Genomic DNA, 13,500 nt, shown 5'->3' on the forward strand with positions numbered 1-13,500 from the left:
TTCTCTCTCTCCCTCCCTCCTTCTCTTTCTCTCTCTTTCTCTCTCTCCCTCCTTCTTTCTCTCTTTCTCTCTCCCCCTCCCTTTCTCCCTCCCTCCTCTTTCTCTCTCCCTCCTTTCTATCTCTCCCCCTCCTTTTCTTTCTCTCAATCCCTCTTTCTCTCCCTTCTTCTCTTTCTCTCTCTCTCTCCCCCTCCTTCTCTTTCTCTGTCTCTACCTCCTTCTCTTTCTCTCTCTCTCTCTCTGTCTCTCTCTCTCTCTCACTCTCTCTCCTTCACTTTCTCTCTTTCTCTCTCTCCCTTGTTCTCTCTCTCTCTCCCTTGTTCTCACTCTCGCTCTCTCTCGCTCTCTGTCCTTCATTTTCTCTCTCTTTCTCTCTCTCCCTTGTTCTCTTTCTCTCCCCCTCTCTCCCTTCTTCTCTTTCTCTCTACCTCCTTCTTTCTCTCTTTCTCTCTCCCCCTCCTTCTCTTTCTCTCAGTTCTGTTCTAGTTCACCTCTGTTTCTCTCTCTCTCTCTCTCTCAAACAGCAATAAAGTGACTATTTGGGCTTTTAAACATGAAACCAAGTTTGCCAACATATTTACAAGCTGTTTAAAGGCAAATTAGTTCCTTCTCATTACTTTCCCTCTGTTGCCTTTTAGACATCTCTATTGGGTTACTTCTCCATCTTTAATGACATCTGACTACATCGCCCTATCACCCACCCTCAATTATTCTCTGTGTTTTACTACTCCTGTGAATCAGAGGTCAAATTCTTTAATCCACCTGCTAAGTCAGTGCTTAATTAAAACAGAACAGGCCTGATTACATTCAGTAACACATGCATAATTAACACAAGGGTTGAAAAAGACTCCACTGAATTCACCGATAGCTCCTCATGTCTCTCCACACAGAGCAAAGACCATCAAGAACACCGTGTCAGTAAACATGGAGCTGACGGCGGAGGAGTGGAAGAAGAAGTATGAGAAGGAGAAAGAGAAGAACAGGGGGCTGAAGATCATCATCCAGCGTCTGGAGAACGAGCTCAAACGCTGGAGGAAAGGTAGACAGAGAGAGAGAATCTTATCAGCATTGTTTTCTGTCATCTACAGTACCGATGCGCATATTAAATGTGGTAAATCTCGTAGTTCTCTTAGGCTGCGTTTACACAGCAGGTAAAAGTGGCCCGAATCTGATTTTCTCACCAAATCAGATTTTTTTTTTTTTCGGCTGTGCACATTATCTTTTAAATGTGATCTGTATGCGACATCAGTTCCGTCTTTGCCAGCATCACAGGAGCGATTATAGTTCCAGTGGCTGACAGCTGGGCTCATCACCCACAATGTGTTTGAGTTCGCCATAAAAGAGCTGCGTTATTCAGCCACTTCTTTGGTTCATGTCCTCGGATTCTTAAACCTGTTCTCTGACGCTGCAGCCTCAGTCTTCTCCGGCCACACTCAGCCGTTTCCTTCGAAATCTTTTCAAACACAGACCGGCTGCGATGAGTCTCTAATACATTTTTGTATAGAAACATCAGACTAAATGTTTGAGTCTCAGCAGCACGAAATCATGACGAATTGGACTGATGTGAAAGTCGCATGGATTCCAATCTGGCTGTTCAGACTGAGTTACATTGCCGGAGATCGGATACATATCGGATTTCAGTACCACTTATGAAAGCGTCTCAAATTGGAACTGAAAATGTCAGGTTCAATGTGTTTTTTGCTGTTCTCACAGCCACACATCTGGAGAAATACGGAGAAAAAGATCAGATCTAGGCAACTTTTACCTCCAGTGTACACATAGCCATTGACTATCCTATCTGGTGAATTGAGGTTTTAGGTCATGTGTAGAATAGATTAAGCGTCCACAACTCAAAGACAGACACTGAGAAACAGCCCAATCTGCTAAAAGCTTCAGCAGCACCGAGAGTTCCACCAACTCACACAGGGGCTTGAAGCTCTTCAGCAGATGCGGCGTGTTGAGTAGAGGTAGAAAGAAATTAAGGAATTACATGTAAATAACAGACTTCCATGTGTTCCAGGGCTGTGGGGGTGAATCATTTGCCAATGATCAGTGCACCTTTTGTCCAGCAGGGAAGAAATGGCACCAAACATTACAAAAATGTAGTAATTTTTTTTTTAACAGAGGAACTGTTCAAGAAATGTTCTCAGAAAGTAAAGGGCAACTGGTGTTTTCAATTGAAATGAAATGAACATTAAAATTGACCAAATTCATGAGATATCGTTATAGCCGAAACAATTATACACATTCTTTAACCCCACCTTTGGTAGAGACATTTGAACAACGTATCAAGTGCGTGGCTCTGATTCTCAGCAGCTCCACAGCATTCTGACTGACTCACCACAAACCTTTCTTCCTATAGGATGAAACCAAAATGCTGGAAATAACTGATAGGAAATCAGTGTAGGGAAGCCATTTGTAGTCATATTGTGTTGTGTTTTCATCAGATTACCTCCAGCTTCAGCAGTTTGGTTGATGTCATTAGTATAATGAGAGTTTAAGCCTGAATCTCCTCTAAAAGGACAGCAACATGAGGCTCAAAAGCAAGTATAATGAACCAGTAAGACGTTTCAGAGGACATTTCTGACATGAACTGTCTGGACTGATATTCTCTTTCTGATGTTTACCAGATGGTTAATGGCTATGACCCACCAAGACGAGGAATCTCTTCACATTACTTTTAGGGGCTTAAGAGCAACATGTACTCATCAATGAAGCAGCATAACGATGCAGGCCCAACTCTGCTGTGTGTGCGATGAGAAGGGGAAGTTAGCCCTGCATTGTTATTTCCATATATAGTATTTTTTCTCTTTGGCTGACCAGTTATTTCTCTTAGACAGCTGATATTCTTATAAACAGTGCTTTATCTTTAGGTTCATTCTAAAATAAAAACATTTATGAATATAGAGAATATTTTAACCTGTAAAATTTAGTCAATAATGCATGTTGTAATTTTGCATTAATTATTTATCATGGCTATCATGATTAAAACAAGCAATTCTGCTTGTTTGTATATGAGGATTCTAAACTTCTGATTAACTCCACAGTTGTGTGGCACATCATGACTGAAATTGAATTAATCATTTTTGTTGCATGTAGTCATGTGGGAAGAAAAAAAATTATGCCAATTTCAATGTAATTGATTATGTAATTAACATTACTTAACTGTGTAACTAACATTATGTATCTAACTAGGTGATTATCATTACCTATCTATATAATTACCATTGTATAACTGTAATTAGTATTGTGCTACTTCGTATAAGTAGCTGTGCAAATCACTGTGTGATTATGTCATTATTATGTAATTAGTGAAGTAATTATCATTACATAGCTCATAATTTTCCTATTATCATGCAAACACATATATACTTATGTAACTGTGTATACAACCCCAATTCCAATGAAGTTGGGACATTGTGTAAGACATAAATAAAAATAGAATACGATGATTTGCAAATCTTTTCAACCTATATTCAATTGAATACACTACAAAGACAAGATATTTAATGTTCAAATGGATAAACTTTGATTTGATGCCTGCAACACGTTCCAAAGAAGTTGGGACAGGAGCGTGTTTACCACTGTATTACATCACCTTACCTTTTAACAACAGTCGATAAGCGTTTGGGAACTGAGGAAACTAATTGTTGAAGCTTTGTAGGTGGAATTCTTTCCCATTCTTGCTTGATGTACAACTTCACTTGCTCAACAGTCCGGAGTCTCCGTTGTCGTATTCTGCTTCATAATGCGCCACACGTTTTCAATGGGAGACAGGTCTGGACTGCAGGCAGGCCAATCTAGTACCCGCACTCTTTTAAAACGAAGCCACGCTGTTGTAACACGTGCAGAATGTGGCTTGGCGTTGTCTTGCTGAAATAAGCAGGACGTCCCTGAAAAAGACGTTGCTTGGATGGCAGCATATGTTGCTCCAAAACCTGTATGTACCTTTCAGCATTAATGGTGCCTTCACAGATGTGCAAGTTACCCATGCCATGGGCACTAACACACCCCCACACCATCAGAGATGCTGGCTTTTGAACTTTGCGCTGATAACAATCCGCACAGTCCTTTTCCTCTTTGGCCCGGAGGACACGATGTCCATGATTTCCAAAAACAATTTGAAATGTGGACTCGTCAGACCACAGGACACTTTTTTTTTTTTAATGCAGAGCCACCTGAGGGATCGAAGGTCACGGGTATTCAATGTTGGTTTTCAGCCTTGCCGCTTACTTGCAGAGATTTCTCCAGATTCTCTGAATCTTTTGATGATATTATGGACTGTAGATGATGAAATCCCTAAATTCCTTCTAATTGCATGTTGAGAAACGTTGTTCTTAAACTGTTGGACTATTTGCTCACGCAGTTGTTCACAAAGTGGTGAACCTCGCCCCATCCTTGCTTGTGAATGACTGAGCCTTTCAGGGATGCTCCCTTTATACCCAATCATGACACTCACCTGTTTCCAATTAACCTGTTCACCTGTGGAATGTTCCATACAGATGTTTTTTCTGAGCATTCCTCAACGTTCCCAGTCTTTTGTTGCCCCTGGAACGTGTTGCAGGCATCAAATTCAAAATGAGTGAATATTTGCAAAAAACAATAAAGTTTATCCGTTTGAACATTAAATATCTTTTCTTTGTAGTGTATTCAATTGAATGTAGGTTGAAAAGGATTTGCAAACCATCGTATTCTGTTTTTATTCATGTTTTACACAACGTCTAACCTTCATTGGAATTGGGGTTGTAGTTACTGTCATCAGTGTAACCATTTACTCTGATGGGCTGCACCCAGGTGCCTCATTTTGCACATTGTCTGTGGGCTTTCCATTAAGATGCTCATTGAGAGACCCTCAGAAGCGACTGAGAGGCAGTGATATAATTATAAATTTCGTGAGCCAAGTTTGAACATTTTTCAATTTAATGATACATTATTAAAATCATTGCACTCTTAATAACTGTGTTTTTACATTTAAATATATGAATATAGTAAAAAAGACATTAAGTCAAGATGCCTGAGGGTTAATTTTAATCTGCCTTTGTAAATATTTCTCTCATTTTTATGTTAATTTTTTGCCTCTCAGATGCTAACAAATTTGCCCCTTTCTTTTCTTCCTCTCCATTAAACTCCCTCCTTCATTATACCAGCTCTAATGCAGCTGAAGTCTGCTCCCACATCTCTATACTACAAAGTCCAGACAGCCCTTGAAGCTCCTCCACTCTCTGTCTGCTCTTTTCTTTCCCACTTCTCTTTGCTCTCCTTCTCATTCCTCTCTCTTTCTCCTCATATCTGCCGCTCTGCAGGAGTTCAGTCCCTTCTCGCCTCTTTGGACTGAAGAGATTAGTATTTGGCTTGGTTTTCAGTCCCAGTTGGCAGCTGATGTGGTCTGCTGGCATTTAACAGTCCTAATCCACCCCATCACCTGTTTGTGCACATCCATATCTCCTTTTCTCCACTGAAAATATGCTGTGTTGTTGAGTTAGTAGGCTGAGGCTGTTAGGAATGATGGCTACGTATAATAACAAGAGTAATTTTTAAGATAATTTATAGGGTTTATAAGCTTAACTCTTTCAGACCAGATGACGCTGTTGTTGTTTTAGTGCTGCTTCTGAAATCTTGAGGAAGAGAGATCCGTTTTTTTTCCTGTGAAGCTAGAAATGATGGACTAACTAGTAGGCCTCACTGTTAAAAATAAGAAGTCAGCTCAACTTAAAATAATGAGGTGACTAATTACGCTGCTTTTCTTGAGTTAGTACAACACAAATTCACACAACTTAAACTTCTTAGTTTGGACAAAAGTTCTCCTAACTGCTATTTTTAGCTTCTCTGTTAAATAAACAATACAAAACTTGTTCACTTACTCAGATTCTCCATTAGCTGGCACTCTCTCTCACACAGCCCTGCCTGGCATTTTCTCATCTTGGGCTTCTGGTTTCAGATGGCTATGGAATCACTGGGGTTCAAGCATACAAACTAGTGATGAATTCTTAGATCACTCCAGCACTCATAAGCTTCTGAAGTCAGATTACTATGTATGTAAAAAAAACTGTAAAAAAAAGGCTTTTTTTAATTTTAAAAAGTAATGCAGTAACATGTGGTGCACTAGTGTAACTAAGCGTTCACCCTCTCCCAGAGGTTGTGGGTTTAAACCCCAGTGACGCCATAGCCATGCATAACTGGAACCCCAAGAGTTTGCCGAACTGAGATGTAGAACTAAAAAATGAGAGTTCGAAAATTTTTTAACTGACTTAAGAAGTTTGAATTGGGTGAAATCAGGTGTTCTCCTGTTGAGGAAACTCAAGAAAAGCAGTGTAATCACTTGCCTTATGATTTTAAGTTGAGCTGACTATCATTTTAACAGTGCTGTACAATGTTTAGGTGCTAAATTAAACGGCAATGTAATGTTGCGAGGTATACAAGCTCTTGGGTAGGCAGCTATAAATAGCTATGCAGATCACCTGCATCTCAGCTAAGCCCTAGAAATAAATATGACCCCAAAGAGTTCACCTCTCTCTCTCTCTCTCTCTCTCTCTCTCAGGCGAGGCAGTTCCCGTTGAAGAGCAGCATAACAGCAAGGAAACGAAGACCTCTAAAGCCACGCCCATTATCGACACTCTAGCCCCTCCCCCACCGCCTATTTCCGACACAGAGAAAACCCAATATGAGGAGCTGATCAATGACCTCTACCAGCAGCTGGATGACAAGGTGCTCCACAGTAACATTACATTATGTCAGCAAGGGAAGGCAGAGGATTTCAGTATAAAGAATAGTTCTAAATGAGTCAGGCTGTGTTCAAATGGTGGAGCATATTCTGCAAAAAATCTGGGTCTGAGCAGTGTCCAAAGCAGCTGCCTTGAACACCACAGCTAAGGCTACGTTTACACAGCAGGTAAAAGTGGCCCAAATGTGTTTTTCTCACCAAATTGTTTGGCTGTTCACATTATCTTTTAAATGTGACCTGTATGCAACATCAGCCTGAACAGGTCAGCTCCTAAAATGACCCGCATGCGCAAAAGGATAATGCTTCACGTGGCTCGTCCAGAGGTAAACAATCATGACAGTGAATGCCAGTCGCTGGAGCTTTCAGTTTCGTCTTCGCTAGCATTACAGGAGCAATTATGAAGTTCCAGTGGTTGACAGCTGGACTCATCACCCACAGTGTGTTTGAGTTCACTGTAAAAAGGGCCTCGGGATTCTTTAAACTTTTTTTTTAAGCTGTAGCCTCTGTCGCCTCTGGCAATGCGTTCGGCTGTTTTGTCCGAAATCTCTTCAACCACGGAGCAGTTGCAATAAGTCTAATTTTTGGTACGGAAACATAGACAGACTGAGTCGCATTGCCGCAAATCGGAAACGTATCGGATTTCAGTACCTACATATGCTAGTGTCCCAAATCGGAATTGAAAATGTCAGGTTGAGTTTGTTTTTTTGCTGTTCACACTGACACACAGATGACAGAGAAAAAGATCGGATATGGGCCACTTTTACCTGCTGGGTGAACAAAGGCTAAGTGACAATATTATTTTTCTACATTAAGCTTCTCGTCAAGCTACATTGATGACTTTCTGAAATCGCTGTCATGTCTACTGTCCTACTGGACAGCTCTGTAGCTCTGTATTTGCTGTCTAGTTCAGTTTTACCTCCCATCTTTCTTGATTTGTTACCTCATGAAAAGTGACACATAATAAGTAGAGCTTTCCACTGAAGAACATTTCTCAGCTCGATCCCTGGAGTGGTGCCAGAGGAATCCAAGTGCTTAGGCTGTAGGATATAATGGCTTCTTAGGCAGAATGCGCTCTGATGTCTGAATGGAGCCTCACATTTGATTGATTTGAAGACTCATTTAACCTGAGTTGCTCTGTGGATGCTACAAGCAGCATAGCACTGCTATCAGTCAGAGTATCCAGCGACAGGGCACATTTTAGAAATAATAATTCAGTGATTTCAGCACACTTACGCTTCAGCGTGTACAGAACCAGTTGAAAGTTTGGACATTTTTTAATAATGATGAAGATATTTGGATCTAAGGGTACATTCACAGTACAAGCATCATTGCTCAATTCATCTTTCAAACTTGATTGCTCACAGTCATGTGGGTAAGTAGCTCAAATCTGTCATTAATGTGGACGAAACTGTGTTCTGAAATGAATCTCATGTACATATCCTAATCTTAATCCTCATCCTAACCCTTAACATCAAGTGAACGAACCAAGTGCGTTATGAACAACAAATTAACCAGCAGAACGAGCTTTCATAGTGAGGATAATTTGCTCTGAACTGCTCTCAGCTGTTCTTTATTACAGCAGATTGAAGGAAATAAAAGGGTCAAATGCTTTTACATCACTTACAGGCACTGAAATCAGGTTTGGTGCTGCTGCCAAGGTAACAGTAAATTAAGTTAAGTGAAGTGATACTTTTTTAATCCCACAAACGGGGAAATTCCACCCCCGCATTTAACCCATCCATGAAGTGAAACACCACATACACACTAGTGAATACACACACATGAGAGGGCAGTGAGCACACCTGCCCGGAGCGGTGGGCAGCCCTATCCACGGCACCCGAGGAGCAATTGGGGGTTAGGTGTCTTGCTCAAGGACACCTCAATCATGGACTGTCAGCACTGGGGATTGAACCGGCAACCTTCCGATCACAGGGCCAGTTCCCTAACCTCCAGCCCATGACTGCCCATTTTTATAGCGCACGTGCAGTGAATAAAACACATGAATTCCAATCTGAGCATTCTCATTAAGGTCACATGGCTTCAAACCAGATTTGTATCTGAATTAAGCTCCTGTTCACACTGTCCTGGGTCATCCGATCACAAGTGGACAGCGCTTAGCAGAGATGTGAACGGGTTCAGCGCGTCTTGGAGACACTTTGTGATCTGATCACCCAAACCACCTTCAGAGGTAGTCAGGGGCTCATAGGACGACATAACATTTACAGTGTGAACACTGAAGCACCTTGATGCATCTTCAAGCGGCGAAGGGCTGCATTAGTCATCTGCATCATCACAGCAAAGACAAAAGCAGCTGTGTAGCTTCTTTTTTTGCCTCCTCCGCCACCTTGTTTACAAGTTGTGTTAGCAGTTCATGTGATCTAAACATTTGTAATAGCACTTTCTTTTACATGCACACAGGCTCACAGTACATTTTTGTCTGACAACAAACACAAAGAGACTGACTGACATAGTAAATGTGTCTGATACCCCTCCTCCAGTCACAAAATCCAATCACTGAAGACGGAGACAGCTACATGTCTCACTGTGCACTTATGATCATCTCATTCTAGACAGATCTTAATACCAAGTGTGAACAGGGCCTTAGACCACATAAAGAAGTGGCTCAGGTAGGATTTGAAAAGATCAGATTTGTGTCCACGCAGCTCTGAAAAAAATCAGATCTATGTCACATTAAGGCAATTGTGCCACTTTAGACTAGTAATGTGAACATAACCTAAAAGCTTATGCCTTTATGCTTGATATTGTGTGACCGTAATGCAAAAACATTTACGACTATATGTCTTTATTGATGTGCTGTAAGGAGGGGTGGAACTTAATAGCTCTGGCAATAGGTCAGTCATTCTGATTGGAAATGTGATTTTATGTGTTATTTCATAATTTTGATGTCTTCAGTATTATTTAAAAATATGGATAATAGTGAAAAATAAAGTCTTTCTGTCTCTCCCTCTCTCCAGGACGATGAGATCAACCAGCATAGTCAGCTGGTGGAGAATCTGAAGGAGCAGATGGTGGATCAGGATGAGGTGAATGCACTGCCTGCCTCACTGTAGCACATCCGTCCCCTCATATCACTCGCAGCCCATTCACAAAACTGAATCACAGAGCATTTCTAACATATACACACATACAATGAGGAGGGACAAGCATTTAGACATTTTTCTTTGTTGTTTAATATATTTCCAGTGCATATATCAACTTTTACACAGACAACGTCATTTGACTATACATACAAATGTGAACATATATGTATTCTAATGCATCAACATAGATATGCTTAAAAAATATTTTTGTAGGGAATGACTACTGCAGGCATTATATTAAAACATGCCTATATGTAATATTTAAAAAGGATAAAGGACAAATCTGATATAGATAAACCGAATCATTCTTTGAGTTATTCCTTCCAGCCATTCAGAACAGAGCAGCTATCTGTTTGCGTGTGTATATGAAGCGAGTCTCATTGTGAGCAGTAATGTGTTTTGCTGATCATTACATCATAGAGCCTTCGTCACCTGTTCTTTCACGCTTATCAATATTACAGTGATCGATTTGAACGTCCCTTGTTGACATTGTGATATACTACCATAAAATCTGATTCATTGCCACCTGCTGGTTGTAGTTGTCACTGCATCATATCACTCTCAATGCAAGTAGCATTGTAAACACCCTACTTATGAATGCCTTCGGTTAGAATAAGAGCCTTTCAGCCATGTGAAAAGCATAATTTTCCCGTTCAATGCAGTTTGAATAACATTGTTCCCATGGCAACTGCACCGTTTCATCCTCCGTCTTCTCTCTGGCAGTCCACATTGGAAAGCTTGAGGACTCTAACTAGCGGAAAATACGCAGTGAATAATTTATACCTTTTGACATTTTAACAATTGTCCCTTTTGAAGATGCTCGAACTGTGTGATCCCAGTGCTTCTGTTACATGTTCTACATGTTCTGTTAAAATGTCCTACTTGTATGTAACTCCACTGTTACTCCACTGAGTTTTTCTGTTTTTTCTTGGTAAGGGGGCACTAGCATTTCTACAAACTTAAAAAAGATACTTCTTCAAGGGTTCTTTAGTAAAGGCAATGGTTCTGTTTAGAACCATGAGTTCTAAATAGAACTGTGTGCATGCTTAAATGTTTTTATTGCATGGTGAAATGGTTCTTCAGATTGATGGAGAATATGTTGTATATGGTTCTATATAGAAGCTTTTTGAAAATGGTTCTGCTGTAGTTATGATGTGAAGCTTGTAACAATAGCAGAATCCATTTTTTGTGCTATATAGAACCATTTCAAACAGGTTCTATACAGTATCATATATAACACATTCTCCATCAATCTGAATTGCCATGTCACCGTACAAAGAACCACTTAAGAATGCAAAGGGTTCTATATAGAACTCACTCACTCATCATCTAAGCTGCTTATCCTCCTGAATCGCAGGGGGTGCTGGAGCCTATGTCAGTGCACATTAGGCGGGAGGTAGGGAATACCTTGGACAGGTCACCAGTCCATCATGGGGCTATATAAAGACCCATAGTTCTAAAGAGAACCTTTGCCTTTACTAAAGAACCCTTGAAGAACTTGAAGAACCATCTCTCCTCCACACAGCTACAGTTCAAAGATTAAGGATTACTTGCTATATTAAGAATTATTAGATGTTTTATTCAATAACAACTTAAACAGTGTATACTGGAATATTCTTAACTAGAAGAAAACTATTCGATCAGTTGTTTGTAAAGTTATTAAATGATAACCAATATACTGTAAATATCTGTAGTGATTTTCTGAAAAACAGATGTTAATATTAATTGCAATTGTAATTGAATTCTTGATGTCATTCAACCTTCTCAGATGTTATAGAATCACCTACAGCTCATAACAGTGTTATCTGAAACCTATAAAACTGCAGAGTACTAGCAGGATATTGCAGTCATTGCCTACATGCATTTCTCTCACAGTTGTTGGCGTCGCTGAGGCGGGACTACGAGAAGCTGCAGGAGGAGCTGGGGCGTCTGCAGCAGGAGCACCAGGCCGCCAAGGAGGAGGTGAAGGAGGTGCTGCAGGCCTTGGAGGAGCTGGCAGTGAACTATGACCAGAAGAGCCAGGAGGTGGACGAGAAAGGGAGGTCCAACAAGCAGCTGAACGAGGAGCTCTCACAGAAGAGTGTGAGTGAAGGAGGAGGTTTAGGGGGAACGGTGCAGGAGTCTTGGGGAAGACAGGGGGCAAGAGAGTGAGGAGAAGTCTTCTAAAGCACTGGTGCAGCTGGATTAGTTTTCACTTAGAGGTTATCTAATATAATTTGTAAAGCATATTTTATCTGCAGCTGCCTAAGCTAAAGGTATCCCCCAACGTTCAGTTTATTCTCTCATTATTCTCATTGTTTATGCATTCAGGAGATGCATTTCTGCATAAGTAATTGTACTTTAGTACTTTAGTACTGCTGGGGCTGCGGTAACCTTCTGGGTTGTGTGTCATAGACGCTACTAGCCAGTGTGGAGAGGGATTTGGCCACCCTTCAGGAGATGAGTGGACATCATAAGAAGAGATCTGCAGAGATCCTTAGCATGCTGCTCAGAGACCTCAGCGAGATCGGAAGCATTGTCGGCACCAGCGACCTTAAAGCTGTAAGACCTTCTGATTTTATATATATAGTTTGTTACATATTGAATTACAATGACATTGGCTTACACTCCTTATTAAAGGAGAAATAGATTTTCCACAATTTCAAAACTTATTGAGAGGTAAACAAAGTCATTCAGAGTGCTTTAATGTGAAATTGTTTATTATAGAGAATTGTACCGACTCCGATTTCTTTGCATTGGTAGTGATGGGAACCAGAGGTCACAGTTTTTACCACAAAATATAATAATAAATAATAAAATAATGGTAAAAGAAATAAGGTTTTATTGGCAAATATTTGGCCTTACAACAGCAGTTTATCTGTAACCATTTCATGGGCATTTCACATCACATTATTCTGAATGACTTTCTTTACATCTTAGCAAGTTAATGATGCAGCACTGCTAATATCTAGATTCTCTTTGATTAATATGATTTGATTAATATGATTAATATCAGATTAAGATATTAGAAGCTTCATGGAGGCCGCAAGAGAAATGTTGCCACCTTTCTTATAGGCTGGTTATACATAGATTAATAAAAGAAGAGAGTCATTCAGTGTGACAGACACAACTAATACTTTCCATCCTATTCTTTTCTTCTCACCTCTTTGTTTTCTCCTGCTCAGATGACAGAAACACATGGAGTGATGGAGGAGGAGTTTACCATGGCCCGCCTCTACATCAGCAAGATGAAGTCGGAGGTGAAGTCTCTGGTGAACCGCAGCAAACAACTGGAAGTTGCCCAGGCTGATACAGCACGCAAGATGCAGGCCAATGAGAAGGAGCTGGCATCCTGCCAACTGCTAATTTCCCAGGTCAGAGCCAGTTTAAGGGGAGCCTGACCACTTCCTGTTTCTCCTGTTATATCAGAAACGTGACTGCAAAACGCCAGAGGGCGCTCGCTCGCTGACCCTAAATGAATGAGGATGAATGGGGCTACACGGGTGAAGTCACTAATCATTGATCAGATTTTACTCACCAGAGCCCTCTAGTGGCACACATAAAAGAAGCTCTGTATTCCACAAGTGTGTAGGGCCACAGTACTAGGGTACTCAGTACATAAATAAGTTATGCAATTAATTGCATTTGTACCTGTTACAGATTTAATAGTTTACATGTACCTGTTACTGAATGCATGTT

General features: G+C 40.6%; 1 protein-coding gene across 1 annotated transcript in view; it reads left to right on the top strand.

The window, feature by feature from the left end:
* kif5c (kinesin family member 5C) overlaps positions 1-13,500 on the top strand; it is a 68,113-nt gene that overhangs the window by 38,740 nt on the left and 15,873 nt on the right. The window contains exons 11-16 of the mRNA XM_017695010.2: positions 891-1,039; positions 6,539-6,705; positions 9,697-9,765; positions 11,698-11,904; positions 12,217-12,363; positions 12,987-13,175. Of these exons, the coding sequence (XP_017550499.1) occupies positions 891-1,039; positions 6,539-6,705; positions 9,697-9,765; positions 11,698-11,904; positions 12,217-12,363; positions 12,987-13,175 (928 nt within the window). The remainder of the gene's footprint in view (positions 1-890; positions 1,040-6,538; positions 6,706-9,696; positions 9,766-11,697; positions 11,905-12,216; positions 12,364-12,986; positions 13,176-13,500) is intronic.

The sequence above is a fragment of the Pygocentrus nattereri genome, chromosome 6 (assembly GCF_015220715.1).
Source record: "Pygocentrus nattereri isolate fPygNat1 chromosome 6, fPygNat1.pri, whole genome shotgun sequence".
Classification (NCBI taxonomy): Eukaryota; Metazoa; Chordata; class Actinopteri; order Characiformes; family Serrasalmidae; genus Pygocentrus; species Pygocentrus nattereri.